The sequence below is a fragment of the Camelina sativa genome, chromosome 15 (assembly GCF_000633955.1).
Source record: "Camelina sativa cultivar DH55 chromosome 15, Cs, whole genome shotgun sequence".
Taxonomy (NCBI): Eukaryota; Viridiplantae; Streptophyta; class Magnoliopsida; order Brassicales; family Brassicaceae; genus Camelina; species Camelina sativa.
This window is the reverse complement of record NC_025699.1, coordinates 2,036,523-2,061,426: the sequence shown is the minus strand read 5'-3', so window position 1 is coordinate 2,061,426 and position 24,904 is coordinate 2,036,523. Positions and strand designations below refer to the sequence as shown.

At 37.6% G+C, this 24,904-nt stretch overlaps 9 protein-coding genes, 1 long non-coding RNA gene and 1 other non-coding gene across 11 annotated transcripts; 4 read left to right on the top strand and 7 right to left on the bottom strand.

The window, feature by feature from the left end:
- On the top strand, positions 7–817 carry LOC104744694. The gene is made up of 2 exons (XR_760671.2): positions 7–196; positions 380–817. It is a non-coding gene; the product is annotated as an uncharacterized LOC104744694 (long non-coding RNA).
- On the top strand, positions 2,709–4,000 carry LOC104744693. Its single transcript, XM_010465782.1, has 3 exons — positions 2,709–2,816; positions 3,378–3,574; positions 3,693–4,000. Exons 2-3 carry the CDS (start codon positions 3,392–3,394, stop codon positions 3,786–3,788), a joined length of 279 nt encoding a protein of 92 aa, XP_010464084.1. The 5' UTR covers positions 2,709–2,816; positions 3,378–3,391; the 3' UTR covers positions 3,789–4,000.
- LOC104748030 (putative B3 domain-containing protein At1g78640) lies at positions 4,662–5,348 on the bottom strand. Its single transcript, XM_010469725.1, has one exon. The coding sequence runs from the start codon at positions 5,346–5,348 to the stop codon at positions 4,662–4,664; it is 687 nt and encodes a 228-aa protein (XP_010468027.1).
- Positions 5,493–6,720, bottom strand: LOC104744692 (60S ribosomal protein L22-2-like). Its single transcript, XM_010465781.2, has 3 exons — positions 6,630–6,720; positions 6,037–6,282; positions 5,493–5,831 (listed from the first exon to the last, which is right to left on the bottom strand). The coding sequence occupies exons 2-3, from the start codon at positions 6,264–6,266 to the stop codon at positions 5,687–5,689; spliced, it is 375 nt and encodes a 124-aa protein (XP_010464083.1). The 5' UTR covers positions 6,267–6,282; positions 6,630–6,720; the 3' UTR covers positions 5,493–5,686.
- Positions 6,970–8,581, bottom strand: LOC104744691. Its single transcript, XM_010465780.2, has 3 exons — positions 8,362–8,581; positions 7,867–7,957; positions 6,970–7,364 (listed from the first exon to the last, which is right to left on the bottom strand). Exons 1-3 carry the CDS (start codon positions 8,429–8,431, stop codon positions 7,232–7,234), a joined length of 294 nt encoding a protein of 97 aa, XP_010464082.1. The 5' UTR covers positions 8,432–8,581; the 3' UTR covers positions 6,970–7,231.
- Positions 8,834–12,004, bottom strand: LOC104744690 (leukocyte receptor cluster member 8 homolog). The gene is made up of 6 exons (XM_019237334.1): positions 11,505–12,004; positions 10,698–10,870; positions 10,513–10,568; positions 10,378–10,403; positions 9,865–10,267; positions 8,834–9,637 (listed from the first exon to the last, which is right to left on the bottom strand). The coding sequence occupies exons 1-6, from the start codon at positions 11,692–11,694 to the stop codon at positions 9,289–9,291; spliced, it is 1,197 nt and encodes a 398-aa protein (XP_019092879.1). The 5' UTR covers positions 11,695–12,004; the 3' UTR covers positions 8,834–9,288.
- LOC104744689 (translationally controlled tumor protein 2-like) lies at positions 13,771–14,542 on the top strand. Its single transcript, XM_019237006.1, has 4 exons — positions 13,771–13,849; positions 13,941–14,069; positions 14,162–14,319; positions 14,422–14,542. The coding sequence occupies exons 1-4, from the start codon at positions 13,826–13,828 to the stop codon at positions 14,540–14,542; spliced, it is 432 nt and encodes a 143-aa protein (XP_019092551.1). The 5' UTR covers positions 13,771–13,825.
- On the bottom strand, positions 15,090–17,881 carry LOC104744688 (26S protease regulatory subunit 6A homolog A). Its single transcript, XM_010465777.2, has 10 exons — positions 17,657–17,881; positions 17,152–17,268; positions 16,874–16,981; positions 16,576–16,767; positions 16,297–16,488; positions 16,021–16,139; positions 15,846–15,933; positions 15,631–15,750; positions 15,407–15,547; positions 15,090–15,306 (listed from the first exon to the last, which is right to left on the bottom strand). The coding sequence occupies exons 1-10, from the start codon at positions 17,774–17,776 to the stop codon at positions 15,229–15,231; spliced, it is 1,275 nt and encodes a 424-aa protein (XP_010464079.1). The 5' UTR covers positions 17,777–17,881; the 3' UTR covers positions 15,090–15,228.
- TRNAE-UUC lies at positions 18,224–18,295 on the top strand. Its single transcript has one exon. It is a non-coding gene; the product is annotated as a tRNA-Glu (tRNA).
- On the bottom strand, positions 18,526–20,673 carry LOC104744686 (F-actin-capping protein subunit alpha; the record flags this gene model as incomplete). Its single annotated transcript, XM_010465776.2, has 10 exons — positions 18,526–18,633; positions 18,733–18,768; positions 18,853–18,927; positions 19,076–19,153; positions 19,256–19,334; positions 19,416–19,577; positions 19,772–19,836; positions 19,933–20,022; positions 20,257–20,374; positions 20,564–20,673. Coding segments are annotated over 10 exons (921 nt in total), but the record flags the coding sequence as incomplete, so codon positions are not given.
- LOC104744685 (tafazzin-like) lies at positions 21,016–23,462 on the bottom strand. The gene is made up of 7 exons (XM_010465775.2): positions 23,001–23,462; positions 22,800–22,918; positions 22,645–22,710; positions 22,370–22,567; positions 22,149–22,267; positions 21,921–22,026; positions 21,016–21,666 (listed from the first exon to the last, which is right to left on the bottom strand). Exons 1-7 carry the CDS (start codon positions 23,224–23,226, stop codon positions 21,130–21,132), a joined length of 1,371 nt encoding a protein of 456 aa, XP_010464077.1. The 5' UTR covers positions 23,227–23,462; the 3' UTR covers positions 21,016–21,129.

Genomic DNA, 24,904 nt, shown 5'->3' with positions numbered 1-24,904 from the left:
AGGGATGAGTTTGCAGGTAGTGGAAGATGGGTATGAGTTTTTCGCAAAACGGAGATTAGTCACAATATTCTCAGCTCCAAACTATGGTGGAGAGTTTGACAATGCCGGTGCATTATTGAGCGTGGATCAATCTCTCGTTTGCTCCTTTGAGATTCTGAAACCGGCTCCAGCTTCTACCAGTAATCCTCTCAAGAAGGTTCGTTTAAAAGACCAACAAGTCCCTTCTTTTGACAATTCAATTGCCTAGCTAGGATAAACCAAAAAAACTGAATCCAACAGGACCATTGTTGAGTCTCGTGACAAGTTTTGTTCTTTTGGTAACTTCGAGTCAAAGTTAACACATATTTCCACAATCTATATTTTCTCCTTTTTTTACCAGGTACCAAAAATGGGGAAGTCTTGAAACTCAATAAAGCTTATCAGGCTAGGCTCGGTGCATTTCTTCAGATGTAGGTAAACTGCAATGAAGAGGAGAACCTCAAAAGGCTACTTTACTTAGTCATCAAAGAAGAAGAAGCATCTGTAGAAAAAAACAAGAGAGAGAGAGAGAAAAAAAAACAAAGGTTGTTAATCCAAATATTCTGTGTATAGTTGCAGAAACATCTCTTTTCTGCTTCTGGAGATTGTCATCATCTCCTTTTGGTCTGTTCTATTTGTCTTTCTTGTTTCGGTTACTTTTCTTTTTTTTTTACGCCTTAGTTTTAACTTAGAGTGGCCTCTCCTCTTTTTGCTTTTAATTTTCTTGTATCATCAAATTCCCACATTTCTTAATCTTTTTTCCATATTGAATTTGACTTTCAAGGTTTGGCTCTTTACTTTTCTGATTCTTCTGTACAGTAACCTTTTGATTTACCGAGTATTTCTTAATGGGGTTTCTTTTTTTTTCACCCAACTATAGCAGTGCTTTTTATAGAGATTGTCTTACTGGTTAAATTGCTAAGGAACTCAAAACATATTTCATCTTTGAAAAACTCTTCTCCCTATTCTTGTTCCTTGTCAAAAATCTTCTTGCGCATCCCTCTGGAATCTAGCTAGCCTGTCCCGCCGGAAATCCCACCTGAGTTATAACATTCCAAAGCAAGATTCAAACAAACATCAATCGGTTTAAAAACATTTAAAAGGGGAACTGAACGATTTGAGAGAGAGAGAGAGAAAGAGGCAAAACCTTAGTAAGAGCACTAGTCCAAGATATGTTAGGCGCAAAAAGATCATCATCTCACCAGAAGACTTGATAATCTGCTCTAATATTGCACTGCTTCCGTAACAAGGTTCTTCTGCGGAATGAGCAGCTGTTTGAACAGCGAAGCCCATTGCATAGCAGAACACTGTGCCATTAGACTCCAATTCGGAAGCTTTTCCGCAGGTGACATCTTCTTTTGCTCCACAGGGGACCATGACCTGAAAACATAACAGGGACAAGCTCTCTCTCAAACTCTTCAAAATTCTGAATTCTCAATAGTTTTCTATCTCAAGATTTCAAAAACACCGGTTTTACCTGATTACTGCCATTACTAGTAAAGTAAGCATCTGAGCAAGCTTCAAAGACACTGTTACAAAAAGAGGCACAGATGCGTGGAGGCCCTGACTGAATCCCAAACTTTGGGTGACAGACTGAAAGTTCCAACAGCTCAAACAAATCCAAGCAATCTTGAGTAGCTTCTCCATAAGTAGCCAGGCTTTTGGAAGCTAATGAAGCTGACTGCATTGAAGCAGAGCAACCAGTCTTCCAACTGAACACTTTCCACAGGTCTACTAGATACTTCAACGGAAGATAAGCAGACTGAGCTCCATCTGACTGGTATGGCGGTGATACCGATCGTCCTCCATTCTCATTTGTTTTAACTGCTGAACCTAAAGAACAAACACTCAATTTCAACAACACATTGTACAATACAAAACCCAATCTGAAAGAACATGGAAAACTTTTTTTAGCAGAGAAGATGATCGCAAAACTCTCCAATCTCATAAAGGATTCTATATGTATCAGAAACGAAACAAGATTGTACAATCGGGAACAACAAAAATCGAAACTTTCAAGTAGATGATCGCAAGAACCAATTTGAAACGGGTTTCTCTATGCATCAGAACGAATCAAAATTGTACAATCGACAACAAATATCGAAACTTTCAAGTAGAACAGATCACAAGAATCAATAAGGAAAGGGTTCTATGCATAAGGACGAGTCGAATATGATCCCAAAGAACCGAAAGATGAAAACTTGCAGTGAAAATTTTCCAAACCCATTAGCGAAAGTGAACAAGAAAGATCAAAATGGAGAGGGAAGTATCTATTTGATACTCACCAGAGGAAGAGGAGATGAAGAGACGAAACAATAACACCAGAAACACCAATTTCGTTATATTTCTTCCCATCTTTCTCAGCTGATCAATGCTCTCAAGTTCTTCGTTTTTTCTTTAAAACTGATTCTCCCTCTCTCTTCTCCAGTTTTTGTAGCAAGTAAAAGTAGTAGCACACAAAGGGACGTTTGTTTTTACGGTTCCCACGCCGGTTTACTATTCGATTTCGGTTTAGTTATTTGATTTTGTAGATTTTTCGGTCTGTGAAATTCACAAACCAAAACTAAAAGCTGCGTATCCTCCTCCGGTTCATCAACATCAATTTAGAAAGGGGTAACGATTGATTCGGTTCATTTCTCCGTAAATAACCTTTTTGTCCAGTTGTCTGTGTTGACGAACATTAAGGGTATTTTAGTAATCCAACAATTGCAAACGTTTTAGCGAGCAGAGAGGATCGATCCCCCAAAGCCAAGAAGAAGACACAATACTCTCTTCCGTCGCCGCCGCTAATCTCGTCGGTGAGTTCCTGATTCTCCCGTTTCTAAATCTCTGATCTTTCGTTATTTACCTGTGTTTTATGTCTCAGCTCTTTAGATTTCTTGATTTATGCGTTTTTTTTGGATGTTTTTTGTCTTGTCTTGATCCGTGTGTTACCATTACTGTATATGATCGCATGCTTTATATCTCTAGTTCCTTTGATTGATTTTTTTTAATTCCGTGATTTCTTAGGATACCTTCGTTTGATTCCATTGTTGTGTGCTCAATGGTCTGAGAAAGTTGTTGATTCTTGGCTCGGATAATTCACTTTTGAGAATCTCTTAAAATTAGAGACTTTGGATTCATCTGATGGGGTTTGTGTTTTAGCCTTTTGGGTTTTTTTTTTTTTTTTGTTTTTGTTTTATGAGCTGAAGAATAGTGTGAGAGCTTATGTTTCATTAGAGTATCAAAAAGCCTATCTAGTACATTGGTTCTTCAGCTCTGAGCTTTATTAAGTTATCTCCTTTGTGTTGGGTTTGAAGTCAACGTTTTGATTCCTATCTTGATTCTGAAGAGAGCCTGACTACATGTTTTCTTTTTAGGAACATAACATTCAATGGAGACGCAGCAGAAAACTCAAGCTGAAAACCCGCCGCCAAAACCGGCCATGTCTTCTTCATGTAGAAAGATGGCAAAGGATGATGCCAGTTTCCTAGAAGACGTTAAGGATCACATCGATGAATTCATCAATGCTTCTATGGATGATCACAAGAACTGTTTCAACAAGACCATCAAGAAGGTTCTTCTCTTCCTTCATTCTTTTACTAAACACATAATACATCTTCTTGATCAATGAGAGAGCCACTACTTGTGATTTGGCCTAATAGTATAGCTTGTGATTGATTTTTTCTTTCCAGATGTTTGGATTATCAAGAGCTGTTGCAGAGAAGCATGAAGCTGAGGCTAAAGGAGTCGAGAGTTTTTTGCCTCTTAAGACAACAGTCTCGGATTAGAGAAACTGATAGAATCAATCTATAACATGTTGTTGGTTTGGTTTGTTTCGTTTATTATTGTTTATGGGATAATACCCATTTAATTTTATTACAGTAAATAAAATTGAAGAGTACAATTTAGTTTGTTATATACGATAACAAATCAAACGTCAAAACATTGTTTTTGGTTGAGTGCCAAAGAGTGTTATGAATCTATTAATTTTGCAATTTCCTATTTGCTTTTCTGTATCCAAAAGCGACCAAGTTATGCTACTTTTGATGTAATGTTGCATTCAGATTAGAGTAGAAGAAACTTACCTGCTTCAGCTCAAAACGTTTCATATGGTTAGGCTCAGCTAGTTTTTTAGTTTTGAGATCTCATCTTGCAGTTCTTCCCATGTTGAAAGGTGTTTTTTGATGATAAAGCACGTTCCTTTTCTGCGACATCTTCCAGAGATTTGATTTTCAAGAACAAAGATTCCGAAGAGGATCGAATTGACAAGCTCGTGTGTGTGTGTGTCTTAGATAGGCCATAGTAGTAGGTTTATGGTTTAGGTAACGACTTAAAAGTTGAACATAAGCTGATTAGAACGAACACATAAATATTTGTTTTGCTTTTCTGTTGTGTTGCAGACAAGTTTTGTTTCAGTTGCATCAAACAGTGGATCAAAGTTGTTTAGAGACTACTTAAGAGTATCTAACTCTGATTTCATCTTTGTTTTGCAGATTTGTATTGACAAAAGAACAGATATAAAGGTTGAGATGTTACTAATCAGAATAAGGTTGAGATGTTACTAAACACTTTCTGAAAATTTAGTATGTCAGTAGAATCAAATGTAAATAAATGCCAAGAGAATTAACTATGACAAAAAGAAAAACCCAAAACCATATTATCTAATCAACTGGTTCTAACATATCAAGAACGCGAAGGTGGAGCCTTGAAGCATAAGGATTCCAAAAGAGTCCAATCGTCTTGCCTGCTTTCAGATCCTTTCTTTGAACAAAATCCTTGTTCCAATTGTTATTCAATACATAGCTTCCAGCTGAAGTCCATCTCTTGAAACGCAACTGATGCGTAGTTTTTTCTGTACTATCGAACACGGTGATTTTTAGCCCCTGATGGCCTTCGTCTTCCACTAACTTGATCTCTTCTTCTGTCAAGTATTTCAGAATATGCTCATTCGCGGGTTCCTTTGGTAGAAGAAGCCGTGTCTGACTACCGACGTCGCTATTGGTGAGTGTTTTCTTGATTTTCCATATATCTGCTTCTATCGAGAGAGTTAACTCTGTTGCATCCATTATATCTCTCTCTACCCCTGGCATGTTTCTGAAGTATGCGAGGCTAACTCCTGTTTCGTTTCTTGTGACAGATGGAGGAACCCTACATGCAAACTCTCCACCTTTGCAAGGAAAGAGATCAAGAACAACTACACTTTCGCAAGGAAAGAGATCGAGAAGACGTGTCGTTGTTGGAGACGATAGAGGAGTATCATCTTGTGTGTTCATCACCAATCCTTCGCTTCTTATACCACAAGGCACCGTAGACGCCAAACCTTCACCGTGGCTCGGAAAGAGAAGCATTGTTGAAGACAAAGAATAATAGAGGAATGACACTTTTGAGAATTTATGTATATAGACATATACGAACTTCACAATCCTAATCAGAGTGGGAGATCGCTGTTAATAATTTTCCCAATTTGTGAAGGAAAACAATTTCTAGTCGAATAATAACATAACTGAATCATTCCATGTTTACCAATTTTTTAAAACGATTATCCAAACGAGAGTTAACTTGAACAAAACTAAATAACATCTGACAAAAAAAGACAGAAGGGCAAAGACAAATTGTATTCAGTACCGAGTAGAAACCAAAAAGCAGAAACATGGAATAGAGTATAGTTCTAAACCAAACTGGGTTCTTAGTCTTCCTCCTCTCCCTCGTTCTCAGCAATGTTGAAGTACCTTAACTCATAGAGATTACGGTCCTTGTTCGCTGCAATCACTCTGAGCCAATCCCTAACATTGTGCTTCTTGAGGTACTTCTTTGTCAAGTACTTCAAATACCTGAAAACACACACATAAAAAGACAGTTAGCAAACAAACAACTGCATTTGAGATTGCTTAAACTAAGAAACCAACCAATCACCATCACTGTTAGATAAGTTTTGCTTCTATCATATCACTTTCTATAACATCTTTAGACTGACACAGGATCACAAGCAATGAAACAAAACGAGCAAAAAGATGAATAAGTTTCAACAGTTATTACCTCTTGGAGAATTGGCCATCTGAAGTGACAGTGATCTTGCTCTTATCACGGGTGATAGTGACTGAATCACCAAGAGCACCAGCTTTGCCACCAACCTTGATCCTCTCCTGAAGGAACTTCTCAAGGGAAGCAATCTCCATGATCTTGTCATCCACAGGCTTGGAACAATCAATGGAGAAGGAAACTCCCTTCTTCTTTCCCTTGGCAACAGCTGCACTTCCACGACTCATTTTTACAACCCCTTCTCTGCAAATTCCAAACATCAATCCATAAAAACTCAATCACACATACATTACATTAAACGCCATTTTCAAGCTACTTAGACTAACTCAAAAACCTGGATAATGTGGACAGTGAGATCTGTATAGCAGATAAGAAATGAAACTTCTTAAGATTCATAATATCTATCTAGCCATAGTCAATTACACTCTCAACAGAAGAAAAATAAGAAGAAGCTGGGCTAAGAGGAAATGAAACTAAAAATTCGATTCTTCTATTCAATCTTCATATCTAGCGAGACAAGCCTATGTCGAATCTATAATCAGAAGTTGAGGAGCTAGCGTTTCCATTGGAGAGAGATAGTAACAGTGTACCTTGAAACAATTCCTAGAAGGTGAAACTCTCTGAAGAGACGAGCGGCGTCTTTTAGCTCTGGGGAGAATGAAGCAAAGGGCTAGGGTTTTGGCGAATTTAAAGTGGTCGGTCTTGTAACCCTAATTTATATTTTTTTAAATAACCCTTACCTCCCTTCAATTTTTATTATATCTCAAAAAAACCCCAATACTTCACATTATATATATCCTGAACCTCTCTTAAAATTTCTAAATTTCAAAATAACCCCAAAACTTATAATATCTTAAGAACTACTCCAAATTAGTAAGCAATAAGCCAACGAGTCATAGTTTTTCTTGTGAATCATCAACACATGCTAGCTGGTAAAAATGTAATCGTGGATTTATTACTTTTAGTTTGTTCTCTCTTACAAATCTGTATCTTGTGTGCAATATGCAACACAGAACAATCCTTCTGAAAGTATCAAAAGAATCATATAATAATAAGGAAATTGCTTTTATCAAAAAATACATGAAATTTTTGCTTAAAGGTCTACAAAAATCATCTCTAGCTACGTTTCCCCTGTAGTAGCAAACAGAATAAGCAGTGACCACCACCATTGCATGTTAGAGAGGTTCAGAGTTTAGTCTTTGTGAGATATGTTTTCCGGGGGCAGAAATTTCGGATATCGGTTGGTAGCTTCAGTTTTGTGGTCATAGTACTCCACCACAGCTGCTCCAGCCAAAGCAGCTAAGGTCAGTGCCTGTGCGTGCAACCTGAGAAGAATGAAAATGCTGTGAAAATGTATCCATGTAAGAAGAAAGCTGTGATACAATCTATCATCTCCTATTACATCCATCATCTGTAGCATTCTTTCTTTCACAGAGCAGAGTGCATATACATTTGTATGAAGCAGAAGAATGAATTGTTGTGGGAACATGAAAGCTATGACTAAGGTAAGACCTATGAAGATTCTAAACTGAGCATTCTACGTTTACCTGGTGAACGAAATGAAGAAACAAAGAAAAGAAAACCCACACATACACACATAAATTTCGATGCTTTCCTAGTAGATCAAAGATTCAAGTGAAGCAGAATGCAGCGAGCAATATAAAGCCAAGAAAGGGGGAAAGAGCCATGGTGCCATATATTGCTTAAATCTAACAATGTTCATGGCTAAGGAACAAGTGTTCCGAAACGCAAATGAAACTCAAAAAGTCCACAACAAAATCATATACTTGGGGGAATCAAAACTATATAACCAAAAAAAAAACAAACCTGGCGTGGATGATCTTGACACTGGTTTTCATGGCAGGTTGAGACCAGTTATAGGCGATAGAACCGCTAATACCACTGAGCCATAAACAACCTATGATGCAAGGAGCCAAATTAAAAACAATACAAATTTCAGAGTCAGGATAAAGAACAATAATACCAATTATAAAACAACAAAAGTAGATGGCTCTTAATCTTTGCATGTCACAGAACAATAAGAATTGAGGACCAAAAATGTCGTATGATCAAATCAAAAAGAGGCTAACTATGTCTCATTTAACAAAAAACCTTAGAATGAAGAGAACTAGCCACATAACAGAAACAGCAAAACGCTAATCAATTCTACTATATGACAATATAAAAACAAAGGATCACAGTGAAATCTAGATCCATAATCACAAAAAACCAAAGTGGATAAAACGAATCATCATTAGAAAAGAATTGTTCAGATCAGATGATGATGATGAAACGACACAAGAAACGAGGATGATTGATTACCGACGGTACGAAGCTTGTGATCGGAGACCCATTTTTTGATTTCTTCGACTTTGGTCTTTGATTCCGCCATTGCTTGGTAATATTTGGAGGCCCTGAAAGCAAAAATCAAAACTTTGAAAGAAAATAGTATTAGAGGTCCGCCTATGCCGGTGAAATATAAGAACGGAGGCTGAGAGGTCCCAAGAAAGCTCTCAACTTTTTTTTATTTTTTTTGCTATTCCTTTCTATTTTATTTCATTAAATATTTTTATTTCATTAAATATTTTTATTTAAGTTAGCAAAAAAAACATTACTATATTATATAATTATTAGTTTTCAACAAAAATGTTTCTAATGAAATTAACTGCCAAGCGCATATGGAGCCACAAACACATAGACTATAGTCTTTGGTAATTTTCACCTTAGTTTTTCATTTTGTATAGATAGCCAAAAAAAAACAAACCAATTAAATTTGTGACAGGCACAAGAGAACAAAGAAGAAACTCAACCACTTAAAAATTAACATTATCCCAGAGGAAAAAAGTTTCATTAGGGTATTTCACTTTGATACCCATAGTAGCCACATTTAAAAAACAAATACCCAACAACGACCTCTCATGCTCGCCCGATCCAAACCAGACCAAAACCGGCTCGAACAACCCGCACGGTCACCCACCATACGGGGGGAGGCTGTCTCTCTCCAAAACCATTCATTACATACCACTTTTTGTGTTTTTAGATTATCAATTCATCACATAACTTGAGCATGCAGTTTTCAGGTTTTCTCAAATATCAATGTTTTTTTTTTTCTTTTTCTCTTTTTGGTTTTGTCCAACGTTCATGAGAATTGCCCGCCGGTGACGGGTACTGACTCGATTCTTACGATGATCCTCCTCCACCACCGTGCCTCTGATGGAAGCTTCCAGACCCTTCGTTGAATGAAGATGTTCAAATGTTTTGTTCTCTCTCCATCTGATTAACCGGGTAGGATTGTTGCGATTGCATATAAGGATCTCTCTCCCATATGTTAAACCGGATAAAACCGCTCCCGCCTGCCTGATCCGAAGAAGATGAAGTTGATCCCATCCCGGAAGCTATTCCTCTAGTGGGCCTCCGGCCAGACGGGAATACAGGCCCTCGAGACACTACAGGCGAATCCTGCTGGTGTGACTGTGCAGAAGACTGTTGGTAATACGCTTGAAGAGCTTGCATTCTGTCTCGGGTACGAGCGTTGCTTCCTGGAAATGCTGGTGTCCTCGGAACTGATGCCACTGAACTACCCGCTCTACCACTTGAACTGCACAAACCAGCCAGCCATTAGATACAAGAAAGCATATATACAATAACACCTCAGTAATTCAATTTTTAGATATATTTGTACAAAACCAAATTAGAATTCGATGAGCACTATAGTTTCTTTATGTTATAGAATGTTCTGAAGAAATTCTCAAAACGTTTGTAATTGTGGTCATCTTATATGATCATTAGTGATATACCTAAGCCAAGACAGAAAATGTTGTTTACCTGTGACCATGATATGGACGCATGAAATGTGGCGGTCTGGCTCTGATCAGATCTGAGCCGTTAGCTCGGGAAGTCCTCGCAGAGGCTGGTGGAGGCGTGGGCGGAGTTGGAATGCCAGAAGCAGAGAAATGCTGTGGAGGTGGGGGTGGAGGCGGATGATATTCCCAGCCGTGATAGTGTGGATCCACAGGGAAACCATAAGGAGTTGGAACTTCACCAGAGACCGAAGAGCCTGTGTTCCAGTGACTACTGAAACTTGAGCTGTCTGAAACGCCTGCAGTACCACCGCTGCTTGAGGAAGACGAATGAACCGGGCCAAAGTAGGTTACATATGGACATGGATGACCTGCGGTTGGCGCTGCTGGTTCAGAATAGTAACCTTGCTGTCCCAAAAGATCGTGATCTGTGCCATGCAATTAAAATTAATAGTTGATAAACACAAATTCCAGAAAAGTGAGAAGAAGATAATGGCGAGCAAAAAAATGAAAATAACAAATCTGACAATAGTCTTACATGAACTTGGCGTAAATTCTCCATCCCTACAAAGTTTAAAAGAAATTTATCAGCAAAGAAGGGAAAAGAATGCCATGTTTTTTATTGACAAAAGTAGCAGAAAAGAGAGCTAAAACGGGTATTGTAGTTGCTTACTCGAAAGAAGGAAGACGTGCTGAGCTTCCAAATGGGCACCAGTGAACTCCAAAAGACTGCAAAGAAACATAAACACAAGGTTATTTAAAGATGGAACATAATTCCCGCACATGAGGCAAAGAAGTGAAAAGTAATGAAGAAGCCCAATGGAATATTTGAGATGGATCGGGTTACGAGTTACTTACCAATTCAGAGTATGCTCCAATATCATAAATATCTTCCTCATGAACCCAATCCTCGACATTGAACTCAGGATATGAACGACAACCGTTTGCATAAAGCCACTGGCCCTTTTCAACTTTCCGACAGTTGGGGCATTGCATCACGCCCTTTGCATTGAATGCTGAACCAATACAGTCTTGAAAACAAAGAAAACATATGAGGGAGTTAGATGGCTATGCCAAAACCATAAGAAACCAAACGCAAAGCAATATACTGGACGATAGCTGCTCAAACTTTATCTAGAAAGCTCTCATGAATAACAAACACACAGATACAGCTATCTAGACACACAAGATTGGCATACAAAGAGCAAAGAAAAAGGCTCATATGTACTTGCGAGCTAATCATTCCTTCCTAGACAATGTTAATCAAGAGCAAATAAATAATGCATGTAGAATGAAACACGAACGTTTTGAGATACTGAGCTACTACATGCATCAATAAAGAAGCAGTTGCAATGAAATAGTGATCGAACCATAATTGATGTTATATAAGTAACCTCACATAATAATAATAATAATTCGACCAGATCAAAACTATAACCAAAAGCAAGAATCGATTAGCTCCAGAGCTCAATATACACAAACATCATCTTCATAACAAAAACAAAAACAAAAAAAGCCACAACACACAAACAATGGTAGATTCAATAATTAAACGAATCAAATCAACAGAAAAGGTAGATCTGGATGACTCAAATCAAAATCTGAAGCAAATTATTAACTTTTTTAAAAATCAAATCAAAGGAAAAAAAAAGAGAGAGTAAATACCTAGATGGAACTGATGGTCACATTGAAGATTAGCCCAGGCTCGATCGCCGTTTTTAACAACAGCCTCGAGACAAATCGAACACGAAACCGAACCAAAACCATCACCTTCGTCGCCATCGGCACCACTACCTTCGTCGGCGAGATCATTATCGCCGAAATTGAATTTGTTACCTTTATTGCCTAAACCCATCTCACCAAAATCCAAAATCCAAAATCAAAAACTACCCCAAATCTCAAAACCCTTTTTTTGTGTTTCTTTCTTTTGAATCAACCACACCCAACAAAAAAAAAAAAATCACTCTTCCCAATTTCTTAACGTTTCGTCTCGATTCGATTCGATTATTTACTATATGATGAATCTGTGAAGAAGTCTCTTCGATCGTCACAACCAGAGAGAAGAGAACCCAGAAGAAAGAAAAAAGTTGGCTCTTTGATATTTTTTTTTTTTTGTTTTTGAGTTTTTTTTTTGGTTCTTCTTCTTCTCTTTCGATTGCGTTATGTTTTGTGTGAGAGAGAAAGATTGGGTTACGGGGGTGGTAAGAAGCAATGACCGCTGTCCAAAGTAAGACTACAATGGACGGTTCTGATTTATTCTTACGGATTTGTTTTTTACTAACTAATAAGTATATTTTATTTACATCACCTGCCTGCTCTGCTTCCCCCAAGCTAATTTCCCTTTTTCTTTTCTTTTCCTTTTTAAAAAAGAAAACAAAAACATTTGGATATAAAATAATGGTAATTAACTTTATGTAAATTTAAATTACCAATATGGTAATTTAGCTTTCTATTTTTGGTTATCTTAATGACTTTGGTTTTCAGTCTGATTATTATTTATCTGGTAAAAGAAGTACTTTTGATTCCGATTAAAATGTTATTATCGACTATATATGCATTGAACATATTGGATTTTGACAATGTATGATATAAATGCCAATAAAACAAAATCTCCAGAATTTATGTGATTATGTCATGCTAGATTTTAAATTTGATTCGATTGAATTTTGCTCTTTAAGTATATAGTATTATTATTTTATTACTACTAGTAGCTAGTATTTTGTGGCCACATTATTTTGACATATTGATATATTAGTAGTATTATTTTGGGTTCTAAAAATACTTGTGAGAGTTTTGAAATAGTATTATTTAATTAAAAAGACGCATTTTGCTGCCCTTTTAATTATCTTACAACTATTTCAGTGTAATAAATCATAAACAAAAGTCTCTTTTTAAAAAAAAACGAGTAGTAGTATTATTTTGTGTCGTCATTTTAATCATTCCCTCACAATTTCCTATCCGAAGATTTTGCAAATATGAGAAAATAACTTTTGAAGGTAAATAGTACAAGTAGTCAAAATAGTTTAAGCTAGTCTACAATGTGACGATGTTCCCGAGCGAATTATTGAGTCCACCATCACATGCCCCTAAAGTAAGTAGTGTTTATTCCCGCCGACTTTTGCAGCTCTGGCTCCCTACGATCCTCCTCCTAGTTATCAATTTCCCCTCTTTTACTTTTACTTTTTACAGTGATAAATACTTTTAAAAGTAGGGATTTATCCAAACAGTTACTATATTTAGGTGAATCGAACATAGTTTTCATAAAGTTGGTTCTTGTCGATAACCACCAGTTTGAAAAATAAAAATAAAGTAATCAATGGGTTTGACAACTCAAAGTCTCAAATGAACTGCTAAGATTAAATGATTAATGGTTCTGTTTTTGTTTAATGATTTTTTAATTTCTTTTTGCTAACAATGGTTAAGATTTAATTAGCGTAAATAAGCACTTCTGATTTAACAAAGGAGGTTTTCCTATTTCTTTTTTTTGGTTAAATTCCTTTTTCTTATAGGAAAAAAGAAATAAGCCGAAAAGGAAAAGGAAAACATGACGAGGACTCTATCATAAATAGACTTGTTCTCTTTTCTCTTCTATTCACCAAATTATCTCTACTGCTCTCTAAGTTTACCGATCAAATCAGCGAAAGAAAAAAAAAACTTACAACACATAAACCTCTCTCTTTAGCTCTCTTCAAACATGTTGGTTTACCAAGATATTCTTACAGGTATAATATACTGGTTCTGGTTCATGTAGTGAAATTACGATATTGGTACTATTTTCGATTTGCTTTAGCGTTTTGTTTTCTAGGGTTTTTTTTACCCGTGTCTTGTGAATTGTGATCATCCAACCTCGATTGTATTTATTAATCCCCATATTGTTATTTGTATGTATTGCTTGTGTCAGAAGCTAAAGTTTGTCTCTCTCTTTTGATCAAACAGGCGATGAGCTTCTCTCTGATTCCTTTCCTTACAAGGAACTCGTAAACGGCATGTTATGGGAAGTCGAAGGAAAGGTAAAATATTATTCTTAGATAAAGCTTTGTTTTTGTCTTAACGATCTACGCTGGTTGAAGTTAAAATTGATGTGTTTTTGTTGTTCATCAGTGGGTTGTGAGAGGAGCTATGGATTTTGACATTGGTGCGAATCCATCGGCTGAAGAAGGCGGTGAAGACGAAGGAGTCGATGATCAAGCTGTCAAGGTTGTTGATATCATCGATACTTTTAGGCTTCAGGTAATATTTAAAGGACCTTTTTAATCTTCAATTCTTTCTTTTCATGCAAGAATATCTTAAGAGATTTAACACTTCCGTGATTATTCTGGCAGGAGCAACCATCGTTTGATAAGAAACAATTTGTGATGTTCATGAAAAGATACATTAAGCAACTAACCCCTAAGCTGGACTCGGAAAAGCTAGAGCTGTTCAAGAAACACATTGAGAGTGCCACCAAATTTTTGATGTCAAAGCTCAAAGACTTCCAATTGTAAGCTCCTCTCTCTTTTTTTACTTTATTTCTTTTCTTCAATTTCCTTTTTTTTGTTAAATTTTGTCTAATTGGTGATTACTTTTTTAACAAACGTGACAGCTTTGTGGGAGAGAGCATGAACGGAGAAGAAGGGAGCTTGGTGTTTGCTTACTACAGAGAAGGAGCCACTAATCCTACTTTCCTCTACTTAGCCTACGGCTTGAAGGAGATCAAGTGCTGAATGTGTTTCCTCTCTTTATTTTCTTTTTCAAAGAAACACATTCAAAGCTACAATTTTTTTTTTTTTTTTGGAGGTTTTACGTTTTGGTTAGTTGTCGATTTCTATCGTGTCTTTTTGATTAATCTTTGAGATATTTTACCATTAGAGTTGATGTTTCTAACTTTTGCCTGATCAGTGGAATTGGATAGAAATTGATTTACAATAAACAACCTTAAATTTTCTTAAAAAAAATATTTTCATAATAGAAAAGGTATAATTTATAAAACCATGAACCATTGGAAGATTCATTTATTTTTTCAAAAGAAGTTGAGCACAATTAAATGTAATTTGATAATAGATATCCTAATTCAAAATTTTAAAAATACCCAAATCACGTAATAAGGGTACAAGTAAAATTATTTATCAAAGGTGCGGTTATTTACCATATTACTATATTGGAGTGAAATTTCTAACTTTTGCCTGATTAGTGGAATTAAATAGAAATTGATTTACAGTACACATACTCCTGTTTTCTTTTAAAAACATTAAATATTTCAAAAGAAGTAGATGAACACAATTAAATATTTTTTGATAATAGAGATATCCTGATTCGAAAGTTTTAAAAAGATCCAAATCGGAATGAGGGTACAAGTAAAACTAGTTGAAAGATAAACGGCATTGAGAAAATATAAAGGATGAGAGAGGGATCAGGCATAGTAGTTCAAGCTTGCTTTCTTCTTGGCCTGGACTTGGATGATACCTTCATTGAAGTCCTCATGGTTCACCTGAACACACACAACAATTACAGGAAACAACCTTTAAAAACAAGACCAAAGTCCAAACGTAAAAGCTTAAAATCCATTAAGACTTCTGTATATTCTTTACCTCTGTGGCATCACGGCGAAGAGCTAACATGCCAGCCTCTACACACACTGCTTTCAGCTGAGCTCCATTGAAATCATCGGTTGATCTTGCAAGCTCCTCAAAGTTGACGTCTGGGTGGACATTCATCTTCCTCGAGTGAATCTGCATTCATTCAGTAGGGTTAGTTAATTTATGTGAGCCGTTTACTTACCAAGGGTCATGCTTAAAAAATGGGAGAGACAAACCTGCAAGATCCTGGCTCTTGCTTCTTCTGTTGGGTGTGGGAACTCTATCTTTCTGTCTAGTCGACCAGAACGCATGAGGGCTGGGTCCAGAATATCTGCACGGTTAGTGGCTGCAATCACCTGAAAAATTGATAGGTATGATTGTTAATCTGGGAGAGGACTCAAAGAGAGTATTATTTGTGTGAATTGAGCGTAGAATGGATGAAGACTCTCACCTTAATTCGTTCATCACTGCTAAATCCATCAAGTTGATTGAGCAACTCCAACATAGTTCTTTGCACTTCCCTGTCTCCACTGACTTCACTGTACTCTCAGCCAAAGAATGTGTTTTAGTAAAAACAGCAGGGGAAGTGCAGGAAAGATTAACTAGAATCAGCAAAGGATTTATACCTGTCGAAACGCTTTGTACCAATGGCATCGATTTCATCTATGAAGATAATGCACGGAGCTTTCTCTTTGGCAAGTTGAAAGGCATCACGGACAAGCTTTGCTCCGTCTCCAATGAACATCTGTATATACATGGATATATGTCATCAAGTCATTACAATCAAGCAACATTGTAGTTCGTCATATGTATTTACTGTTGTCACTCGCACTACGATCTTATGTCCAGACAGGGTAAAGAATTCTAACGAGATGAGAATTGAATGTGACAGTCATAAGTACCTGGACCAATTGAGGGCCAGCCAATTTAAGGAAGGTGGCATTGGTCTGTGCCGCGCAGGCACGAGCCATTAAAGTTTTACCAGTCCCTGGAGGACCATACAAGAGCACTCCCTTTGGTGGACGAACACCCAGCTTCTCAAAACGTTCCTTGTGTGTCATGGGAAGCACAATTGCCTCTACAAGCTCTTGGATCTGTTCCAGAAATTAACTCAATTAGAATCAATATGCAACACGCTGAAGAAAATAAAATATGCCTGACAAACACATAAATAAACTTGCCTGCTTCTCCAGTCCTCCAATGTCATTGTAATCTTCGGTTGGCTTTTCATCTACCTCCATGGCTTTAACCCTAGAATCATACTCGGATGGCAAGGTATCCAGAATCAAGTAGCTATCTTTATTAACTCCAACCAAGTCACCAGGTTTCAAACTATCAGGGTCCACAAGTCCAACCACTGGTAGAAAGATGGTCTGCATTCCACATCAAGACACACAAGGATTAGCTTAAAACATGAAACGGGAAAAAGAACCAGAAAATGTAGAAGTCATATATAGAGAACGGATAAGGTAGTCTCACCTGCCGTGTAGACGTTTTCAAAACAACACATTTTCCTTTCCGTTGGGAGTCAAGATCAATATTTGCACCGTCTTCCTCAGCATCATCTTCCGGATTCATCTCCAAAATCTAATAGCAAGAGACGGAATCACGACAGTTAAGACTTCAAATCCAAGCAGGTAAGTGTATAAATAACAAAACATTACCAAGCCATAACATAACGAACGTAAGAGAGCTGCCAAACAAACCAAAACTTAAACAGACAAGACTAAAAACAAAAACAAAAACTTGTTGAATACCTCCACAATGTTGCCAACCAAGTAAGGAAGCTGCTTGTTGAGTTTAATTTTCTCTTGATTCTCCTTTATCTTCTCCTTATAAGAATCGCATTCTAGATTTGTTCTTTGTGCATCTTCCTGAATCCCAATTAAAGAGACAAAAAAACACAAGATCAGCAATTTCAACATTCATCAACATTAAGCCATGACATCTCCTTAAACCCAGAACACGAATAAAATATAAACACCGAAACTGAATCAGAAACCCAATTTGCAACAAGAAATAATCAAATCGGTTGAGGTAATACACACAAAGAAATCAAAAGAAAGGACATCGAATTAGAGGCCTAGTACATCTCATGCTTCTAAGGATTACACTAAGCTCAAACCCTAAACCCGTAAAGAGCGAGAAATCAAAACCAGATTGGAGCCTGACCTTACACGAATCTGAAGAAATCATTGAATATAAACTACGTCCTATAGATACGAAGCAAAGGGAGATCGAGAGAGATTGGGGGGAACGAACCTTGAGAATTCGAATCTCGTTGTCAAGGAGACGAGTCGCTCTGGCGATATCTTCGGTGGACATGGAGGCGAGCTGATCCTCTTCGAAGCTGGTCGTGTCTTCAACCATAGGAGTAGCCATTATAATACCCAAATCGGAACGACAGAGAGATCGCGAGGATGAAGAGTTAGGGGTTTCAGAGGAGCGAGCGACTATGAAAAAAAAAAAAAAAAAGGGAGAAGCAAAAAGAAAATAAATAACCAAAAAAAATTATAAAAACAATAAATAAATAGAAAATAATGGGAAAACTTGTCTTCAAAGAAATGCATAAAGCCTCTGACTGAGTTAGAGTATTTCTAAATGTCCCCAATTTTTGTTTTCTTAGTGTTACTCAATTTTCCTTTTTTTTTTTAGTTTGCTTCATATTAGTGTTATTTAACATTGGGATGATTTTGATGGTAATTTAATATAAAAGGAATTTCATAAAAAGTTCTAACCCAAAAAAATATGAAGAACCAAAATCCTAAAGTTAACACTATCTATCAGAATTTCGAACAAGTTTTCCATTTTAACTCTACTGCCATCAAATCAGATGTCGTCCAGCGGTTAGGATATCTGGCTTTCACCCAGGAGACCCGGGTTCGATTCCCGGCATCGGAGCTTTTTTCCATTTTTTTTTTCTCAAACCCTGATGCAATATCGATGATGCTATACATTCTTCCAACACTTGCATGCGGTTTGTATATTACTCCAAAAAAAAAAAAAACAAGAGGATAAAGACAGTAACAGAAATAATATCTCCGATACTTTTCCCTTCACATACATAATGGAAATCACACAGAACCTTGACAACCAAATAAAGAACTGGAGGTTGCGAGTTTATAAATAAGTCACTTGCCAAGTCCAAGTTCTTTCTCGACCTCTCTTGTTAGGCTGAACTGTAAAGTGTTCTGCCATGGGAACAGAGTTCGCGTCACCGGAAGTTTCCTCCTCAAATCCTGCAAAGTTCCAAAATCATCTCAGATAATTTGTCAATACATGTAGAGGCTACCATCCTTGCAGCCACTGAAATTGTTTTTTTTGGAAAAGACGATTACCTTGAAAGTGTTATCCGGTAATTTAGAATAAGCTACCTAATCATTGGGTCAGATACAAAAAGATTAACAAGACAGGAAATGGTAAAGAACGAGATAAATAATGAGTTGCTATTTGGTAACCTCTAGAGCTGCAAGGTACTCTGTTTCATGGTGCCTGATAATATTGGCTATGGCAATCGCGCAGTCGTCTGCAGACTGTAAATGGACGAAGAAACCAACTATAAGATTATATCAGAGCCTACACATAATTTTTCTCTTGGTGTATATTTAATGCTAGCCTGGCCTGGCTTCTGGTAAAATGCATTTGGTCAAGTATGTGGATATTGGATGTGATGTGAGGTACCTGAAATATTGTTGAATCTTGGAAATCTTTTTTTGCATCTAACTCCACATTTCCCTCTTCAAAATAATGAGCTCCTACCTGAAGGAAAGGAGAAATACTTAGAATAAGCTCACTGAACTTCCATTGGCTTTGCATAACGTCAAAGCCAACTTACATAGAAAACGAAGTCACAAATGTTACCTGCAGTTTCCCTTTTATGTCAAGCACCTGGGACTCATCCTGGAAATCAATGTTCCATACAGATCTCCAACTTCCATTACTGCAAACACCCTGGATTTAGTCGCACAATATGTTTTCTTAGATATGGAGAATAAGTAGAAGAAGGTCATTTTGTACTCACCAGAAGTTCTGGGGACTTAGTCTCATGGCAGTAATTATTACAACAAACTCAAAGTCGGACCCTGGACCTTCTGTATCTTTCCCCTTCACACAATTAACTGCAGAGATACCTTTCGGATAAGATTCACTAACATATCTCTGGATTTCAGCATCAAGAGCATTTCTGTAACAAGCAAAACAACCTTTTCAGCGGTAAAACAAATATAATGCAGATCACTCCAGGTTCATTGCCCTTTATTACTAAACTTCTGAAAGTGCTTTTTCTAATGTTTGCCATTAGAATTGAGGCTATGACTATATGAGCATTCTGAAGTGAATGGTGATGCATGAACCTAATCATGGGTGTAAAAATCATACCTGTACTCCTCAATATACAAAGACGGAAGTTCTTCATCATTTGCAGGCCGTACCTTTGTACAAATCTGGTCAAAGAAAGGAGATGTAAGATTAAATTAGATTCACAGATCATGACACACCATAATGAAGAGCAACTACAATAATAATAAAAAAGAATGTACCTGTTTAACATGATCAACTATGGCAACCTGGGCAGTTCTTGGATCAATGTACTCATTTTCAGCAATTTCACTATAAGATGAAACTATCACCTGAGACGCAACAAAACAGTTTAACCTAAATCTTGCAGCAATAGAGACATAAAAGAGAGGCAAATATCACAAACTCTAGTTGAATCATCTCCTTGTTAGTGATCTAAAAAGTATTTGTTCATCAGTCATATTTCCACATAGAAAACTGAGATCACAAGTCAATAACGTTCGAGAATTCAATTAGCTAAGAATACTAAGAGACTCTTAAAAGATTGATTTCGTTAGTTAACTCACATCACCAGCCCTACTGGGCATTTCAAGACAAATCATATGAGACTTGTTGTACACTGGGAATGCCTCCATGGCTGCTTCGTTATAGACTTCCTCATCGCTCAACACCGCNCCTTTAAATCTGTCGGAAAAAAAAAAAAAAAAAAAAAAAATTCCCAGAAATTAAAACGAGAATGTCAAATCACGCCACATTGATCCTCAAATTAAAAGATAAAGAGGGAGAAGATACGATTCCGCATTCCACAAAACAGAGCCACATCAGAACACAATAAGATAAACACCAAACGTAAGTATATGTATCTATGAGTACCTTTGGCAACGTAATTGATTTCTCCAGCGGGAGCGTTGAGGAGAAACCACTTTGCGATTTCTTTCTTCTGGTCGTAACTTAGTTCCGTCTCCTCCGGTAATCCGTCTTCTTCATCCGCCATAGCTTTATCTATCTTTTTCTCTAGGAGTAAGCCGGAGCGAGAAAAGAGAAATTGTCGCCGTCAATTATCTGGAGGTTACATTGGTCATTACACTTTTATCCGTGAGACCAAGATTAAATCACGACCGTTCGTTTTATAATGATGAACCCCAACGGTGTCGTTTGCTTTTAAATGGACTGTGCCACGTTGTCTGTCATTCTTCCTCCCGACGACGTCGTTTTGCAGCAAATATCCCATATTCACTTCTTTACTGTGCAGTATTTTTTTCGTGATCGATGTTCAAAAACTGGGATTTTAGTAAAGCTAATTTACAACAGCAGCGAGGTAAGAGTTTCTGTGAAATGAAATCAAAATTCTAAATTAGACAAGTAAAACACATAGACATTTGTTGTGTTGTGGCACAGAAGCCTCGTTTACTAAACTAAAATTCCTAACGAGAGTTAAACTAGCAAGTGTGTGTGTCTTGTCGTAATCCACCACGGTTCAAATACTCTTTCCATGTCTTTAAAGGCCTGATTTTGGCAGATTCACCCCAACTCTTGTACTCGTTCATAAACAAACCTCTAGCCGCGAAACCCATCATCTCAGTTGAGTCCATGAACTTCTTAATCTTCAAGCTGATCGCTCCTTCAGATGAGACTCCCCTTTTCGGATATCTGACATTGCCATCATCGGTTTGGGCAGTCTGTTTATTACTATTGGCTGATGATTCTTCTGAAAACTGTGCTCCCATCCCAAACGAGTCCCAATCAACTCTATGTAAGATCTCAGCAGCACGTTCCGAGGATGTTTTGGCGTCGTGTGACATCATAGATTCTTCTTGTTCTAGAGATACTTTATCGACTTGTGTTTTTAAATCGTACAGTCTTTGTCCTATCCTGGAAGAGACTGCATCATACAAGTGTTTCCTCGAGACGTGTTTGGCTCCTTCAGTGCCGAGAATATCATTAAAGTGAATAGGGTCTCCAATGATCACTGTCACCTGCAAAATGTTTATAATTAAAGATTGCAAATACATTAAGCAATGTTAATATAACCTAAATACCTAATGACAGATTGGTAGCACTACATACTATCTGGCATTTTAACTCTGCTCCCTTTCATGGACAATAAAGTTATGGTTTGTTATTGGTTTGCTAATTTCGGGCGAGCAGAGATAGTGATGCATCAAAGTAATAAGAGATCGAAGCCCACAAACAAGGAGACAATTTTTTGTGGAGATTTAGAGATACTCACTGTCTTGCCAAGGCGAGGAACACTGGCTCCAACTGGCATTATATCCTGCATACCAGTATGCACAAATGGAACAACCATGGGGAGAGTATCTGCATCCAAAATCAACCTAAAAAGGAAGTATATTCAATGTTTTAGCTCGTTGTTATAGAATAAAATGATAAGACACACATTAAACTAAACTGGTGTGCTTCATATAAGGGAAGATAACTCAAAGCACACAAGACTCACCTTCCAATACCCCTCTTCGCTGATCCCATAGTCTTTCCACCATCCCGGGAGCGACTGCCTTCTGGAAAAATGTGAACCCACCCTCCATTGTTTAATTTCGAAATCGCAATGTCCATTCCCTGCAGAATATATGACACTTGTTTCCATCAGTAAAATTTGAATTTAGATAAAACAGCAAGTAAAAATCAAGAAAATCTAGGCAACAAAAAAGAAGAAGCAACCTGCTGATAAATTCCTTCACCACGAGAAACTGGTAAAACTTTGACAGATCGAAAGAAAGCTGAAGTCACAGGGTTTTTAAAACATCTATCAGTAGCACAAAGCGTCCACCTCAAATTACGAGCATCAAGTAGAAGTTTAGGTGGAAGTAGCGAAGCAATGACAAAAGGATCATCCACAGATGCAACATGATTGCTAACCTGAAGATGATTTGCGTGTCAGAATACAATCAGGTTCATCTAAAAACCCCAACAACATTAAGTAGTTAAACTCATACCGTTACAAGAGGCTTGTTCTTTGGTCTGTTGAGTAAAGCATCATGCAATTTCTCTAAACCATACACCTAAACAAACAAAAAAACACTAATCTAAGAACACGACACAAGATAAGAAAGAAACTTTAAGGAATCACTAAATCATAAGATGTCAAAACCTGAACACGGTTGAAACCATTCATGAAAACATGACAAGCATTTCCAATAAGGGGAATAGCCACAGCTTGAAGCATCCTGAATAGAGCTGACTCTTCTTCTGCCGTTAAATCTTTCGAAACTACAATAACAAAACGAGTCTGTTTATTAAAAACCAAATAGACATAGAGATCCACTAAAGAGGGGAGAGATGATTAAAAAACCTCGTCGGCGATAAAAAGCGGGAGGAGAAGGGAGAGATTCACGGCGAAAATTCCGGAATCGAGTCACCCAGCGGTGGATACTGGTAGAGAAGTAACCATCCGGGGACAAAACCGCCGCTCGACCACGGTGATCATCTACTGCGATGCGAAATCGATCACGGAGCTTAAGATTCAACAACAGAGCACTCTTCCATAGATCTGCCTTGTCAACGAATTGAATTCCCATTCTGAAATCGTGATCTTTTATATATAGGTTTACTTGAGAGCAAACGGAAGATTCAATTAGATAACCGGACGAATGAAACTATTGAATTAAAAAATTTTCCGGCGAGTGAGAGAGAGAGAGAGTGTCGGAGGTGAGGAGTAGCTGATAGGTGACAGACAGAGACAGGCAGATAGATAGAGAGAGGTTTACGTGCGAAGGGTTTGGAGTGCTAACGTGAACGGCGGTGAATTGTGCGCACAGTAGCAATTGGATCAAGTTTTAGAAACAGATGTGGATCAGCGCCGACATGGGCCTATATCCGGTAAATAAATACAAAAACACCAATTCCCATGTCTGACCGCTGTTATAACGGTAAATAGTAATACAGTATATTCTTATCTATTGATTATTGTCATCAATTTCCATTTTTTTTTTACTAATTTCCTTTTTTTGGTAATTCGAATTTCTTTATTTCTTTTACTAAACAACCTTTTTTTGTCTTGTTCTGATCTCAAATCTCTTTCCGCGGATCAACACTATCGGGCTTCAATAGTCTATTATAGGCCTCACAATAAGGCTTTGGCCCAAACAGAAAAAGATAATTCATAAGTCAAAACTAATTTAAGAGTCTTTTTATCCCACATCGGTCACTCTGACTCATTTTGTGTTTGTTTATATATCAAACGAAACCATCAATACAACGTCGAGCTAAGTAACGAGAGCTTGTAACCCGAGTGGGGACGAGTAAGATGGTGGAACACTGGTTCGGTTCACGAGTCGGGTCTGGTGTTGGCATGTTTCTGAGCTGCCCAGTCCAAGCTGTGAGTAGGCTGTGTGGGTCGAGCGAAAGCTTGGCTCACTTGGTCTCTAAAGTCGGAGGGTAATGCGTGAGGCTGGTTTCACAGAGCAGCGAATACTTCCCGCTTACAGCAGTGGACGGATTACAGTTCGGCGCTACCCAGATCCACTATGGCTCGCTGGTTCGATCTCACAGCTGAACCACCATTTTTTCCCTTCCGTTCTAAATTTGCCAAAGACCCTACTAATGATCTTTGTTTTAAGCTTCATTTAGGTTAGTAAGGTTCACATATAATCTACTTATAAGCTATGTGCCCTCTCACGAGTCGGGTCTGGTGTTGGCATGTTTCTGAGATGCCCAGTCCAAGCTGTGAGTAGTCTGTGTGGGTCTGTGTGGATGGAGACTAATGATCTTTGTTTTAAGCTTCATTAAGGTGTTGTAATGCATGAGCCAAGGCTTGGCTTGGCGAAGGTTCACATATGTTCTACTTATAAGCTGTGTCCCCTGTCATGTTTTAGAAAAAGTCTCGGATGGGATCTACCTCCAGTTCTATTCACGCTAAATGCGGTGGAATATTCATCTCTGGCTGTTCTGAAACTTTTGGAAACAGAGAAACAAAGAGTATGATTCTGAAGATCATTTCTTTCTCCAAAAAGCAGCTTAGAGAGTTTAGAGAGACCGAGAACTGCGGAACGAGATGGTCTATACAGGATATACATATACTAACAAGGTTACATTGATCCAAGATACTGCAACCCAATACAACAGTCATCTGAATGTCTTCCTGATTGCAAAGCTCTCGTTTCTCTCTTCAACTCAGAGCACATCACCATTCAAACTTAAAGGACTTCATAACATTAGTGGGTTGAGTAGCTCCTTTGCGTCTATTGGACTCGTGTT

Excerpts from the sequence above, each read along its gene's own strand:
- LOC104744693 (XM_010465782.1), top strand. The coding sequence starts at position 3,392 with ATGGAGACGCAGCAGAAAACTCAAGCTGAAAACCCGCCGCCAAAACCG. Across the intron at positions 3,575-3,692 it reads TCAACAAGACCATCAAGAAG|ATGTTTGGATTATCAAGAGC; the intron begins GTTCTTCTCTTC and ends TTTTCTTTCCAG.
- LOC104748030 (XM_010469725.1), bottom strand. The coding sequence starts at position 5,348 with ATGCTTCTCTTTCCGAGCCACGGTGAAGGTTTGGCGTCTACGGTGCCT.
- LOC104744692 (XM_010465781.2), bottom strand. The coding sequence starts at position 6,266 with ATGAGTCGTGGAAGTGCAGCTGTTGCCAAGGGAAAGAAGAAGGGAGTT. Across the intron at positions 5,832-6,036 it reads GATGGCCAATTCTCCAAGAG|GTATTTGAAGTACTTGACAA; the intron begins GTAATAACTGTT and ends GTGTGTTTTCAG.
- LOC104744691 (XM_010465780.2), bottom strand. The coding sequence starts at position 8,431 with ATGGCGGAATCAAAGACCAAAGTCGAAGAAATCAAAAAATGGGTCTCC. Across the intron at positions 7,958-8,361 it reads TCACAAGCTTCGTACCGTCG|GTTGTTTATGGCTCAGTGGT; the intron begins GTAATCAATCAT and ends CTTGCATCATAG. Across the intron at positions 7,365-7,866 it reads GTCAAGATCATCCACGCCAG|GTTGCACGCACAGGCACTGA; the intron begins GTTTGTTTTTTT and ends CATTCTTCTCAG.
- LOC104744690 (XM_019237334.1), bottom strand. The coding sequence starts at position 11,694 with ATGGGTTTAGGCAATAAAGGTAACAAATTCAATTTCGGCGATAATGAT. Across the intron at positions 10,404-10,512 it reads GCACGTCTTCCTTCTTTCGA|GGATGGAGAATTTACGCCAA; the intron begins GTAAGCAACTAC and ends TAAACTTTGTAG. Across the intron at positions 9,638-9,864 it reads CGTCCATATCATGGTCACAG|TTCAAGTGGTAGAGCGGGTA; the intron begins GTAAACAACATT and ends TGGTTTGTGCAG.
- LOC104744689 (XM_019237006.1), top strand. The coding sequence starts at position 13,826 with ATGTTATGGGAAGTCGAAGGAAAG. Across the intron at positions 14,070-14,161 it reads TCGATACTTTTAGGCTTCAG|GAGCAACCATCGTTTGATAA; the intron begins GTAATATTTAAA and ends TTATTCTGGCAG. Across the intron at positions 14,320-14,421 it reads AAGCTCAAAGACTTCCAATT|CTTTGTGGGAGAGAGCATGA; the intron begins GTAAGCTCCTCT and ends CAAACGTGACAG.
- LOC104744688 (XM_010465777.2), bottom strand. The coding sequence starts at position 17,776 with ATGGCTACTCCTATGGTTGAAGACACGACCAGCTTCGAAGAGGATCAG. Across the intron at positions 16,768-16,873 it reads TGAAAACGTCTACACGGCAG|ACCATCTTTCTACCAGTGGT; the intron begins GTGAGACTACCT and ends TGTGGAATGCAG. Across the intron at positions 15,751-15,845 it reads GCAGTGATGAACGAATTAAG|GTGATTGCAGCCACTAACCG; the intron begins GTGAGAGTCTTC and ends TCAATTTTTCAG.
- LOC104744685 (XM_010465775.2), bottom strand. The coding sequence starts at position 23,226 with ATGGGAATTCAATTCGTTGACAAGGCAGATCTATGGAAGAGTGCTCTG. Across the intron at positions 22,711-22,799 it reads ATGGTTTCAACCGTGTTCAG|GTGTATGGTTTAGAGAAATT; the intron begins GTTTTGACATCT and ends TTGTTTGTTTAG. Across the intron at positions 22,268-22,369 it reads GTGAAGGAATTTATCAGCAG|GGAATGGACATTGCGATTTC; the intron begins GTTGCTTCTTCT and ends TATATTCTGCAG.